This window comes from Pipra filicauda, unplaced genomic scaffold (assembly GCF_003945595.2).
Source record: "Pipra filicauda isolate LSUMZ 115617 unplaced genomic scaffold, ASM394559v2 scaffold289_size944018_pilon, whole genome shotgun sequence".
Lineage (NCBI taxonomy): Eukaryota > Metazoa > Chordata > Aves > Passeriformes > Pipridae > Pipra > Pipra filicauda.
In genome coordinates this window covers 870,234-883,954 of record NW_024104408.1, presented here as the reverse complement: position 1 = coordinate 883,954, position 13,721 = coordinate 870,234, and the positions used below count along the sequence as shown (strand labels likewise).

At 53.5% G+C, this 13,721-nt stretch overlaps 2 protein-coding genes across 2 annotated transcripts in view; one reads left to right on the top strand and one right to left on the bottom strand.

Annotated features, from left to right (window-relative positions):
• Nucleotides 1–654: 654 nt before the first annotated feature.
• On the bottom strand, nucleotides 655–5,811 carry LOC113994697 (pancreatic secretory granule membrane major glycoprotein GP2-like). Its single transcript, XM_027734037.2, has 8 exons — nucleotides 5,652–5,811; nucleotides 5,293–5,460; nucleotides 4,353–4,558; nucleotides 3,623–3,783; nucleotides 2,794–3,039; nucleotides 1,987–2,146; nucleotides 1,424–1,568; nucleotides 655–777 (listed from the first exon to the last, which is right to left on the bottom strand). Exons 1-8 carry the CDS (start codon nucleotides 5,809–5,811, stop codon nucleotides 677–679), a joined length of 1,347 nt encoding a protein of 448 aa, XP_027589838.2. The 3' UTR covers nucleotides 655–676.
• Nucleotides 5,812–8,102: 2,291 nt separating this feature from the next.
• DRC7 (dynein regulatory complex subunit 7) overlaps nucleotides 8,103–13,721 on the top strand; it is a 13,058-nt gene continuing 7,439 nt past the window's right edge. The window contains exons 1-8 of the mRNA XM_027734042.2: nucleotides 8,103–8,191; nucleotides 8,914–9,058; nucleotides 9,405–9,579; nucleotides 10,417–10,542; nucleotides 11,705–11,899; nucleotides 12,172–12,312; nucleotides 12,635–12,856; nucleotides 13,573–13,674. Of these exons, the coding sequence (XP_027589843.1) occupies nucleotides 8,925–9,058; nucleotides 9,405–9,579; nucleotides 10,417–10,542; nucleotides 11,705–11,899; nucleotides 12,172–12,312; nucleotides 12,635–12,856; nucleotides 13,573–13,674 (1,095 nt within the window). The 5' untranslated portion in view covers nucleotides 8,103–8,191; nucleotides 8,914–8,924. The remainder of the gene's footprint in view (nucleotides 8,192–8,913; nucleotides 9,059–9,404; nucleotides 9,580–10,416; nucleotides 10,543–11,704; nucleotides 11,900–12,171; nucleotides 12,313–12,634; nucleotides 12,857–13,572; nucleotides 13,675–13,721) is intronic.

Here is a 13,721-nt window from a genome sequence, read left to right as displayed (position 1 = left end):
GATGTGTTTCCTGCAAAACACCTGCAGGGGCCAACAATGATTCCTGCATGGATGCTGTGCTTCAGCTGAAAGCTCACACACAGCCACCTCGCAGGGCAACGGCTTGTCTTCTCCTGATCCATGTTTCAGTATTAAATCCCTGCCAGCTGTCTGAGCACTGTGGATTTAGTCTTTGATACCTACAATACTGTTTGTTATTTGCTTTATAGTAGGAGTGTATCAATAGGCAGAAACCTTGTTGGCAATTTGTCATGGATGAAGGGAGAAATCAGTGTGGATAGATGCACACACGGGTGTGCATGCACAGAGCAACCCTTTCTCTGCTAACACTACATCTGTGTCACACAGAACCACACAAAGACCAGCTTTGATGGGCAAGTACCTAGTGTGGGGATACCTCCATCACCCCACTTCCCCAGAGGGTGACTCTCTGGGGAAGAGGAACACAGGAAGAAGGACCTTCCCAGCCCAGGGTACATGCTTTGAGTTTAGAGAGCCTGGGCCCTGAGGGAATGAGAAAGTCCTGGGGATGCTACAGGGAACAGAAACACTCTGATGTGCCTCAACCTTCACGCACTGTTTGTGTCCAACCATCACTTCCTTCCCCCCCAAGCCCATAAAGACACAGGCAAGAGGCTCTTTGCCACTGTCACATTTATTTGGAAACAGCTGTTTCCTAACCCGTTCGCCGCCCCACGCTGACGGCCGCCGCAGCCACGGTGAGCACACCGAGCACACACAGCAGGACGAGGGCCCCAGGCAGCCACGGGCTGGGTCCTGCCAAAGAGGAGAGAGACTCGTGACATATCTGGGTCCCCCGAGCCAGCTCTGAGCCCCAGTGCAGCATCTCCTGCCTGGGGATGGATTTGGGGGAGGTCACCTCCTGTGCAGGGCAGGAGCCACTGGAGCTGGGGGTACTTCGGAATCCTGAGGGCACTAATAGGACTCAGTCACCCCAAATGGCCTCTACCCACCCCTGCTGCCCAAGGGCTCAGCATTCAATGCCTGGTCTGAGCTATGCTGTAGGTGGGCTTGTCCCCAACCCTGGTCCTGGACTGCTGCTTGAATATCCTGGATTGCCCTTGGTGCTCAGGAGGAGCCTGCCTTGCTGGGCTGGTGATGCAGAGGTCCAGTGTGAAGACCCAGCCTTCCCTGGCTGGGGTGCTGCACCAACAGTCTTCTGGTTTCGGGTCCCTTCCTGCCCAGCTCCCCTGTTCATCCCAACCTGTGCCTGGCATGGAGCCACTCACACAGAGCTCTGTGCTGGTTTGGCTTTGGAATTTGCCGTGCATGGCCATGACACCCGAAGGACTCCACGCTTCTGTGCACAGACTTTAGCAGCCCTTTTTAACAACCTAGCACTACCTAGAGAGTGGCAAGGGTCTGGGAGCTGCTCCTGTTCTCCCCAGAAGGACATACATACCCACCAGGTCCTGTTGGTCAGTGCTGGAATGGTGGGTCTCTGCTCCTGAGGAAGGAGCAGCCAGCAGGTGGATGGGCCCATAGGAGACAATCTTGTTGTAGTCATCCACCAGCGCCCTCTTGCTCTTCAAGTGCCTTGGGCATTGCTGTCAACAGGGCCAAGAGAAGGGTGATGGAACCAGAGGACAGGGGAAAAGCCTGCTCAAAGGGCAAGGGCCATCCTGGAGGTCTCCTGCTGGCAGAGACCCTACTGGGGCCGCAGCCTGGGAGCAGTCAGGACCCCAGAGCATGAGAAGAACCAGGTCCTAAAGAACCTTAGCCCATTCCTCCCCAAATCCTGGCATCGACTTCTCCTCCTGCAAATACCCAATAGCCAGAGGGAAGAGGGAAAGGAGCTCTCCGTTGGGTTCAAGCCCTTGTGCCTTTGGTTCAGGGCACTGGGGTGAGCTCCCGATGTTTGTTGTGTGAGGCACCCAGAACCAGAGCAGAGCCCCTACTGCAAGGAGCATGCCTTCCCCAGCACCACACCTGGCCAGGTGATGGTACAGAACAGCAAGGGCTCACCTTGGCACAGGGCTCTGGACCGTTGGGGAGACAGAGCCGGACACGGCAGTGCAGGAACACCTCGGGGTAACCAACAAACTGAAACATCTGGAAGCTGAACTTGGCGGTACTGCTCTCTCCAATGGCATTCAGGTAGGTCACTGTCTTATCATGGGGACACCTGGGACATGACAGCTGGGTCAGTGAGTGCCAAATGAGGGGAAGCATCCCAGCCTGGAACACCAGATCCCACAAAGACCAGGTGCAGCCCGTAGGCTTTGCTGAACAGGCCTATTTCTTCCTCAGTGCCGGTGGGGATGCCTTTCCTTGGAATCTGTGTTGTGCCCAGCTCAGGGAGGAGCTGCTAGCAGTCCAGGAGCTGGCTTATGTCTTGCTCTGTGGGGCCACAGCTGCTCTGCAGGGGTGGAGTGAGCCTGGCTGTGGTTCCCACTTCCCAGATAGACACATTTCTGGCTTTAGCTTGGCTGCAGCCACCTCTAAGGCAGGATTTTCATGGAGACATCTGCATATCCCAGCAGAGTCTCCCCTCTCCTCCTCTTGCCCTTTGCCTCCCTAGCTGGCCAGGAGCAACACCAGAAGGAAGGCAGCACTGTTGGCAGCAGAGCAGGAGAGGGGACTCAGTTCAGAGTTTTTTGGAGGCTCATTGTGGGGCTGTTCTGGCTGTTTGATAATGGTGTCTCCCACAGGTTCCACCTATGAGCAACGATGGTGTCATTGCTCATTGCTCCTGTCCTTAGCACCCAGGAAAGAGATGTGACTGTGCTCGTGGTGCAAGGAGACCGAGTGTGCTGAGGGCTCTCCACTCACCCCTGCTCGATCAGCTTGTGCTGCACGCTCTGGAAGGGATCCATGCTTGGGGTGGCCCAGCAGTCCAAAATACTCAGCAGGAAGTACTTGAGCTGGTGCTGTCCTTCTATCTTCAGCAGGACATAGAGTGTGTCCGTGACGGGGACGGCCACAGCCGGCAGGTGATAAGGCTGGAGGTAGGAGGGGGACTTGTACAGTCTCATGCTGACATTGAAGTGTCCTTCCCTGACCACGGACTGCACCAGCCTGGGAACAGTGACGAAGAGAGGAGAGGAGAGCAGAGGATGAGGGCTCCCAAACAGAATGAGAAAGCAGGAAGGATGTAGCACAAGTCAGGCCACTGATGCAGGTGCTTTGACTCTGGATGTGCCTCTGTTCCCAGGTGGAGCCTTGTGAGAGCCAGGCCCTGAGCTGCCTTCTGTGCCATGCGTGGACAGAAGCAAAGAGCTGCAGTGGTTCCCATTGACCTGCTGGCCGGCGAGGGCTCCAAGAAAGGCAATTCTAACCCTGCACCTCCATGGGAGCCTAGTGGGGGCCTCTTCCAGTTCCCACCCTTCGTTTTTTGGAGTTGGTTTCAAGCAGTGAGGACAGGAGAAAGGCAGATTGTGTGTGCCCCTTTTTGGCTCTGCCCCAGGCCCAAACCTTGTGTTGAAAAAACACATTGGGAAGAAAAAGAGAGGCTAGGATGGCAGATCAGCATGTCTGGCATTGCTCTCAGGGCTCTCTAGGGGCTCCCCAGGGCCTTTGCAGATCACCTCATTGAAGGCATCTGCTTTTCTGCGAGCTCAAAGACACCATGTCAGCAGCAAGGACAAATGGCACCACTCACTTGTCAACAGCAGTGAGAGCGAAGGGCAGCCTCACCACCTGCTCATAGGCGTAGATGCAGGAGAAATGCACTTCCAGCTGAAAACTCCGGGAGATCATGGCCCCATGGGCTTCCTGCTCTGACTCAATGACGTTGGAGTAGGAGACATGGGAGTTGTTTTTCTGGAATGACACAGAAATCAAGTGTCCAGATTACGGCTAAATGCATACACAGAGATCCAAGCTCCAGCTCGGTGCAACTCAGCTGTAGCTGCTCCAGGCCTGGATATCTGCTGGGGTTTCAGCTCAAGCCTTGTGTTCGGGGGCTACTGGGAGCCACCAGCAGAGCAGGCAGGAGTCAGCACAGTGAGCACGGGTGAGGGCTCTTCTGCAAAATGCAGAGCTGGAGCACCAGTTCCTCTGCACCCTTCCTGATCCATGAAGCAAGTGAGGGGCCAAGGGGACGGGGCTGCAGAGCTCAGAGGGTGTGGCCACAAAGCTGAAGGCTGTTATCAGCTAGTGAAGCACACACTGAGACTTCCATGTTCTGCTAAATCAGGCAAAATGTGCTGCCAGCACAGCAGCAGAGGCTTCTGACATCCCCAGGGAAGCCTTTCAAAGGGAAGGAGAACTTTACAACACCTAGATGAAAAAGGAAAAGCCTTTGAGGCTTCCCTTTGCTGTCCCCACTTAGCATGTCTGCTCCTCTCATGGCTTTGGAGCTATGCAGAAAGTGTCTGCTGGATCCTTACCTGGATTATTGACCCACAGGCAGTGTGGTTTTCACCAGTGAGAGTGGCTGAAAAAAACAGCTCACCCTCTTCTTCCTTTTCTGAGACCTTGCACGCTTGGTTCTTCAAGTGGACAAGCTCCCGTGGGATTTTCAAGAGTTCAAACACCTCCTTCCTCACCATCATCTTCATATACTCCTCCTCACAGGCCAGCTTCAGTACCACATCTGGGGGAAAAAGCCATCTGCAATAGCAATAAGGAAGAGGCCTGAAGGAGCCCTACGTCAGCTGTGGGATGGCACAGTCCCACTGAGCTCAGCAGACCCTCATCCCAGCCTCGGTGGAGGCTGCTGGTAGGGCTCTTCAGAGACACTGGGCAAAAGACAGACCTTTGGGAACATGCAGAAGTTAATGTGGGTCTGGTATTTTCTAAGAGCTGCACAAGTCCATGGCTGCCACTACTCCGAACAGACACAGTCCTTAAGCTCAAGACATAAAGGCAGATGTTGTGGGCCTGGCCCCTTCCGAGGGCTTCTGTCCACAGAATCCCCACAGTCTGCCAAGGGCACCAGACAGGGACAGCAACCCTGTCCTTCAGAGGAAGAAGACACAGTTTTTGGATAGTGCCTGGAAGGGGCTTCACTGTAGCTGTGCCAGAATGTGCGTGGTTGTTCTGAGACGGTGGGGCAGCTGTGCCCTGCAGCATGTCATGCTGCCCTGGCACAGCTACACCACAGCACAGCCAAGGAATTAAGGAATTGAAGCTTTTTGGGAAGAAGAAAATGCCCTGTGACTGGGTCTTGTACCAACATGTAGTCGAGGATGTGGTTACAGCGGTGGGGAATGGACCTGAACCAGGAGGTGGGATGGTAATGGTAATACCAGTGCATTGTGCCCATCACCCTTCCCTCTGGTGCCCCTGGACAGACTGGGGAGGGCTCACCAGCATTCCCAGCCCTACCTTGGCAGAATTCCCCTTTGAAGCCTGGTTTGCAGCTGCAAACTGGTCTGTCCCCCACCACCTGGCAGTGTCCCTGGTGCTGGCACGGGTTGGACAGGCAGGCATCTGGGCTTCTCTTGGGGTGGACGGCAACCCGTGGCCTCAGGCCATGTGTGCTCCCCAGCTCACCTGCAGCAAAAAAAGGCAAGTGAGCCAAAATGCAGCAAGAACATCTCCCTGATGAGAGATGTGAGCACGAACTCGTCCCACTGCAGGAAGACCTGCACAGCTCTCAGAAGCTGAGATTCTTGCCTAGGGGTAAGGATCTTTCCATACTACCCATCAATGACCCAGCAGGGACAGAGTACAGGGAAACTCACCCTTGTTGACTTCACAGCCAGCCAGGCAGAGCACAGAGAACAGCAACAAACATCTCACAGTCCTTTCCTGGAGAAACAAGCAGGCTCTGGGTAACTTGGGTTTGTACCATGCTCGCTGGACATGTTTGCAGTCATTCAGAAACAGTGAACCCTCAAGCATGGATGCAATAATATCTGTACTATATTTCTTAGGTTCGATGGCACAAAGTAATTTCCTACCCCCTCAGGCTAACACAAGGGTCAAATACTGTTCTGAATTTAGGTAGAGATTCCAGAAAGATAAGGTGGGAGAAAGCAGCCCTTAGACCTGCAGGGATGTGCTGACAGTGATAAAGCCACATTTCAGTGAGAACAGGCACTTTGAGTAAAACTGCAGAGGTGAGGCATCAGTCTGGGCTCCCCAAAGAGGGAAGGAGTTTCCCTCTTCCCACTACAGCTCTTTTGAAAAGTTAGGATTTTCAAAAGGATCCTCACTTTTCCAGTGACTCATATCTATAACAAGGAGACAACAGGATAAAACCCCCCAAAACCAAAGCCTTGAACACAACTAAAATTAGTGAAAAAAAGACGCAGATTAAGTCACCTCCGCTGTCGGTACAGATAATGGATTTCTTTAGGGAAACTAATGGCACAGTCCTGGAACAGCCCTGAACACTGGATTCTCCTTATCAGAGATGTGGATGTGAGTCAGCCAGGGCTGATGGCTGGGCAATGCTCTGTCTGAGAGCAGGACAAAGCCAATGCCAAAAGCCCCACTCTGGTCCGGCAGCACACGCACCCTTCCACCCCTCCACCAAGCCCAAGTGTGACTGCTGGACTGCTGGGCAAGGGGGGTTTATTCCCTGCTCCAGTCCTGAGAGATCCCACCACCTTGATTTCATCCCACTTACCATCGCCAGGCCACGCTCTGCTCCTCCACCCACCCACCGCTGCCCCGAGGCCACTCCGTGCTCCCTGCTTCCCGTGCTCCCTGCTTCCCGTGCTCCCTGCTGCCCGTGCTCCCTGCTTCCCGCCTTATATCACCTCCTGGCAGCTCATCCCTCTCCCCCACGCAAACACGCTGCCTCTGCGATTGCACAAGAGCCAGCTTAGCATCCTTCAGGGCCGGGGAGGAAAGGACTCTCCGTGAAAGTCCATCCTCTGGCATGGATGGCCCTTCCAGTGAGCCAATGGCCTGTGAACACTGACCCATTTCACAGTCCCAGTGGGATTCCAAACAGCGGGACTATCTGCAAAACCCCCAGGGATCTCAGTGTACCGGTGTACCCCAGCTGGTGTATCCAGCTGGTTTTGTGGTACCTGTTTTTGATGCAGCAGTAGCAACAGATACCACAGTGGCACATGTGAAGGCCAGATAACTCTGGATACTGAGTACAGGCAGTTTTGCAACCACAACATACATTTGCTTGAGCTGTGTTTTTATTGACTTCTGGCATCTAAGAGCTGCTGAGAAGTACTGGTGGGAGATGGAGGGATGAGGGCTTGGTCCTACCTCAGTGTGAATCACAGAACATCCTGAGTTGGCAGGGACCCACAAGGATCATTGAGTCCAATTCCTGGCCCTGCACAGGACAGCCCCAACAATCCCATCATGTGCTTGAAAGCATTGTCCAAACACTCTTTGGTCTCTTGTCAGGCTTGGTGTTGCTACCACTTCCCTGGGGATCCTGTTCCAGTGCTACTGTCTGGATAAAGAACCTTTTCCTAATATCCAACCTAATCTTCCCCCTGCCCCCCTCAACGCAGCTTCATGCCATTTGGGCAACAGTAACCATTTGCAAACAGCAGTAATCACTCAAGATGATGCTTCTTGGTATATATTGATTGTACTCTTTGCTTCCTCAGAGCTTTAATTGCTACAGTTACCATAACATAGCAGCTAATGTGAATATTCATCCATCCATCCATCCATATTTTTTCCCAACCACAACAAAAACCCCAGAAAACAAAAGAGTTTATCACCTGACCCTGCTTACAGCCTAATGGACTGCCAATTAAAAAGAAAAAAAAAAGAAAAAAGGAAAAAAGAAAAAAAAAGAAGAAGAGAAAAGGGAGAGGAAAAGGAGAAGGAAGAAGAAGAGGAAAAGAAAAAGAAGAAAAATAAGGAAAAATATGAATAAAAATAAAAATATAAAATAAAAATAATAAAAATAATAAAAATAATAAAATTAATAAAAATAAAAATAAAAAGTCCTCCTGCCATCCCTTGGTGCCGGCTTTTGGGCGAGTGCTTCCGCAACAGAGGAGAAGGATGGCGGGGCAGGTGGGGGGAGAACTTTTATTTCAAGAGAGCCAAACTCGTGAGTTTCGGAGCAGGTCTCAGAGGGGCGATGGCTCAGCCGTGCTCTCGGGTGGGGTCTGCCCGCCATCCCCTCCCTGTGCCCCATCGCTGCCCCGCGTTGTCCCTTCTCCCAACGGCCCCGGGGCAGCCGTTGCGGGCGCGGGGGCGGCCGGGCCGGGGGAGGCGCCGGGCAGCGCTGCGGGGGCCGGGGCAGCCCGGGCGGAGCGCGGGGGGCACGCGAGGAGCCCCCGGGACCTGGGTCTGTGGCCTGCCGGGGGTGGCGGGAGGTCTGGCGGGGACCCCGAGGGGAGGCCGGGGGGATGCCGGGCCGGGCGGAGCCGCAGGCCCCGCCGTGTCCCCGTTGCCATGGTGGCGCGGCCCCCGGGGAGGCGGTGGCGGCCGCGGCAGCGCTGCCCTTGGGAGCCGCGGGGTGAGGGGGCGGCGGGGGCGGCCGGGCGCTGCCTCCCCCCGCTGTGTGCCCCGCTCGGGGTCAGCCCGACCGCGGGCACCGCCAAACAAACAGCCCCGCCGCCGCCGGGCCGCGATACGGAGCAGCCGCTGCCCTTGGAGGCTGCCGGCTCCGCCGAGCGTCCCCCTGCTCCAAGGCCCCCGGGCGGCCGCAGGGGCCGTCGGCCGGTGCCCAGCGGGTTGATGGAACTGCTGCCCCGCCAGCAGCACCCCGGGCAGGAGGGAGGGCACGGGGGACACAGGCTGAACATGGGGATGTGCTGTGCCCTACCGAGCCAGGCTTTGCCTGCTCTGCCGTCTCCCCCACGCTTGGGGTGTCTGGAAACACAGGAGCCACTTATTGACCAAGCCCAGTCCAAACTCACTTTCAGTGCTCGCCCTTTATTGTCACACTTCTGGCTGCTTCAGCCATGCTCACATAACAAACCACTGCGGCCACAATGCGAGTGTTTCTGTGTTGCTATCTAGCTGGGTCCCACCCCTGAATTCACCCTGGTGTGTGTATTTCTGCAGTGCCAGGCAGAATGGAGGTCCTGGAGGAGACGGAGGAAGTGGAGCAAGCAGCTGAAGACCCGAACTCTTTGAACACCAGTGACAGCCTCCAGGACGAGGACACAAAGGTGCCTGAGGAGAAAGACAGTGTCTCAAGCGATGTACCGTAAGTCACTTGTGTCTGGTTCTTACTGGGATGAGCCCTTTTAGGGCCCGTGGGGAGATTGCACACGTGTGGATGGGATGTGGTGTCCCCTCACACAGGGAGTGGAGTAAGCAGTTACATGTGCCTGGTGTGTTTGTCCAAGAGCGTGCACGTGCAAGACAAGGCAACTCACTTGATTGTACCTCCATTCACCACTGTGTGAAGATCCTCTGAGCCTCTCACACTGTTTAAAGATCCCTTGAGTCTCTATGCATATATCAGCTTGCCATGTTTTGATAGCGGGTCATCTTGCCTGTATTCTCCTGGCTTATTACCTATGTCTCTCTTCCTCCTCCTGCCATGGAAGTGCCTTTGACTGGAGCTCCATTGACACGTCCCGCTTACCATCTTCGTACAAGACAAATTCCCGGCGGGAAAAGAAGCTGCTGCACATCGCTGACCATTTCCTCCAGCAGTACACTCACGTCTGCCCTGACCGCAAACCGCTCTTCCTCCACCCCGTCAACGAGTGTGGCGTGGAGGTATGGGGTGATGTGGGGCTGGGCCACAGCGCAGGGAGCACTCGCCTTCCATAGTGCCAAATGCTGGGGAAGGACAGCAGCCCTTCTTGCCCTCCCTCCCTCCTGGCCTCCCTCTTGCTGAACCCGCAGCCCCTGAGCAGGAACATAGAACCCTGGGAACACCCTGGCTGTCCAAATTCACAAGCACGTTGTACCTTGTGGTGGTGGTGCTATGTGGGCTGCAGGCAGCTCACAGCCCTCCAGCGTGGTGCTTAGAAAATGGGAAAGACCATAGAAGCATAAAGGAAAGTAAAAGAAACACGTGAAATAAATAAGGTTCAGGCTTAGTCACAGATGTGGAATATGGATCCAGAGTTAGGTCGTACTCTGAACTTTGCAGAAGTTATGGGGAAGGAAGTAAATGTGGAAGTTTGTGGTCTGTGTTTTTTTTTCCCTGGGCCCAAGCTGCACAACTGTTGTCTAGTTTTGGACCTGATGTTCCCCAAGATATCTGGAATTACTTCTTTGTACGGGCTTTCCCCAAAATTTGTTATATCATTAACATGCAAGGGAGAACATGCTGGAGGATGTAAAAGCTGGGAAGGGCAGTAGCTATTTGTCTTGCTTGAAAATGTCTGAGATGAGCTTGAAGTTTCAGCCACAGCCAAGCAGACAGCTTTCCAACCCTATGTAATTTCCATCTTGAAGCAGATGAGGAGGGATACTGGTGCTGTTGATATGCTCTAGGGAGGTCCTGAATGAGAGCTGCAACATCCAGGGGTGGGCTGACGATGGCTTTGGACAGGAAACTCTTCCAGGCGTCAGCTGGCTAACCAAAGTCCTCTTGTTGCCCTACAGAAGTTTGTTAGCACAACACTGAGGCCAACCCTGCTGCCTTATCCAGAGCTGTACCACTGGTCAGGCTGTGCCAGCTTTGTCTCTAATTACCTCACCATGGAGCCCCTCAAGTGTCCTATCACACCGGTAAGAAAGGGGCTGCAGTCCCTTCAGGAACAGAAGAGAGGTGACAGAAGGGCCTCTCAGCAGAACACAGTGGGAAGCCCCAGGGGCTGGGATTTGACTCTTCCATCATTCCCTCATTATTTAGGCAACCCCCTGATTTTCCCAGTCCCTGTGCACTCTGGTGGACCCACAATCCCAGTGGGAGTTCAGTGTTGTACCTTTCAAGTAATTAAGCACCATTTCCACAAGACCAAGCCTGCCCCTGCTTTCAGCCAGCCCAGATGACCAGCTGGTCCACTGTGGGTGGCAATGGCTGACAAGCTTCCCCTCCGGAGAGCAGGACACCTTGGAACAGAGGAGCACGTAAAGCCTATGGGATGATGCTTGACCTCAGTGACCCGTTCTTAGGGGCTTCAGACATTTCTATTCCCAACCTTGGGGATATTTTGGGATGGCTGAAAAGAGATTTCCAGGTTAGCAAAGATGATGCCAGAGCTAGGGCAAGTTCTTGGCCATTGTGAATCAGCCATGACAAAAGGAACACACTCCTTGCTAGCAAGGACAACAGAGTGACCCAAACAATCTACACTGGCCACGTGCTGGCCAAGTGTGTCCCAAGAGTCCCAGGGTCTCAAGAGGAACTCTGGCACTTTGTGACCACAGAGAGGTATCTCTGTTTAGCAGATGGAGACTGCCTTGGTCACCTAGGGTGATGCCTGAGATATGGGTGAGAGTAGACTATGTAGAACCTCTCTACATGCAGTATGTACGTACTGATCCCTTTGCTTGCTCACTGGTGAGGGCCAGAAGTTCCTCCTTTGAAATATAATTTAGCTTATAGGTTTTTTTTCCTTGGAAATGCTGCAGACAGAGCAGCTGGAGATGGAGGGAAGCATCATTCCAGAGTTGCGTTTAGTATTAAGTTTTCAGCAGTTAGATGAGCTTGCCTCGCTCATTTCTACCTGTGGTTAAATTTGTCACCAGATTTGGGGTCAGAATTTCCCCCGATCACTTTGGAGGGGACTTTTAGAGTCTGTGGCTCATATAGGAATGTTATATACATATTCCCTAGGGGTGCAGAGCCCAGCGATGTGGGCAATGCCCTCTCTCCCCTGCTCTCTGCCTGGTGCATGTTTCAGCTCCACAAGACGAGCACTATGAACATGGATCTCTCTCTTTCAAGCCCAGTTCACTCTATTCCCCAACCACCATCCTGAAGTACCAGCGGGGGAACTGCTTTGACTTCACTGTGCTGTTGTGCTCCCTGCTGATCGGGGCCGGCTATGACGCCTACTGCGTGCACGGGTACGCCACCCAGGAGATATGCGCCCTGGACCAGACTCAGGATCCGTGCCCGCTGCTCAAGAAGCCACAGGAGGTGAGACCTGCAGTGAGCAGGCAGGGAGGAGCCCAGCATGCATGGTCAGCCCGTTCATGGCCAGTGAGCTCCTGAGCTGAGATAGGGGGGAACAGCTTCAGATCCACACTGGCTTTCAGTCTGTACCGGGGACCTCACCAAGGGATCTTCTGAGTGATTTTCCACAGCTCCTTAGGAGGCTCTCCAGTTGCAGTACTGTAAAATGCCAAGTTTTGGGAACTGGGAGGTACCTGTAAGCCATACATTTTCTCTCTTCTCCTGGTCTCTGTCAGGTACCGGTGAAGAAGTCCAGAAAATACAGAGTTAAGATCCTTTCAGAGCCACAGAGCAAGTTTGAGCTTCAGCAGAAGGCCAAGAAGAAGGAAGAAGTTGAAGATGTTCAAAAGAAGGAAGAAGAAGAGGAAGTGGTCACGGTAAGTTAGCAAGGTCCACCTCACTGTAAGCTCTGGGAGGAAGAGCTGAGACATTGGTCAAAGGCCAAAGAGAGGAGTTCACCACCCTCCTCCATGAAGTATGACACAACCCTGATCGTGGCCATGAGCACTTGGCCTCTGGGTGCACAGTGTGTGCTGGCACAGGAATATGTGCTGGGTATGTACTACCTCACTCTTATGAAGAGCATTAAGGGCCTGGAGTTCTTTAAAAGTGAGCAGAGGAAAAGATAAGATGGCCATTGGGTTGGACTAAATTGGCAATAAAATGGCAATAATTATTGCTCTGTCCTCTGTGCTACAGGAGGCACAGGACAAGCCCAAGCGAGACCCTTTGCGTGGCTTACGGGTGCACGCGTGGGTTTTGGTTCTGTCTGGGAAGAGGAAGGTTCCTGAGACCTTCTTCATCAATCCATTCACGGGAATCAACCACAACACCACGGATGAGTGCTTCCTTGGGATTGAGAGCATCTGGAACCACAGGAACTACTGGGTGAACATGCAGGACTGCCGGAAGGGCTGCAAGGTAAGGAGCCCTTTAGCACCTTGGGCATGAAAGGGACAGTTGGGTTGACATGAGTCCTGGGGAAGTCCAAGATCAGTAGTGGTCCAGTTTCCATTTAACCATTTCTTGTATTGGCTCTGGTCATGTTGCTCTGATTACATAGACTCTGGAACTACTCCAGGACGTCCCAGACTCTGAGCTAACAAATATAGATCACACCTGTTAAACCCTTACAGTGCTAGAATTTCAGCTTTTAAGGCTGGCTAGACACTCATTCTCTCAAATAAGAGTTTCTGAGGCAGAGGGTGTTTCGAGCCTCTCAGGCATGGCTCAAGGCAGGAAAGATCTTGGTGAGGCTCTTCCCACACCTCAGCTACTCCCCAGCTGACACAAAGTCTGGGAGATGAGAGTCTGAGTCAGAGCAACTTGCCCTCTGGGCCAAGCATGCCCCTAGGAAGGAGGCAGAAGCATTTCCAGCAACTTGCTCTCATCTGTGGCAGAGGCACCAGGAGGAAAGGGGTCTGCAGCCTCCAGGTGCAGGGACGGTCTTTGGGGTCCCACCAGCCAGCCAAGAGTGATGAGCTCACCTCATTGAGATTTAGGTCTCTGAAATCCTTAAACTCTCTGACACCCAGCCAGGTCCAGAGCACCACAGACATACCAATGCAGTGTTCAGTTTAGTGTCAGGCCCTTGAGACTGCCCTGGAATTAAAAGAGTTTTTCTCTGTATGGCCTAGGATCTCAGCTTTGACTTGAGTGACGCCATCCGCTGGGAAATTATGCTTCCAGAGAGCAACAAGCTGCTCACAGAGTCATCTGAGAGAGACATAGGTGACATGGTGAGTGACCCAAAGGTGGCTCTCGTGCAGTGGGGATGCTGTATCCA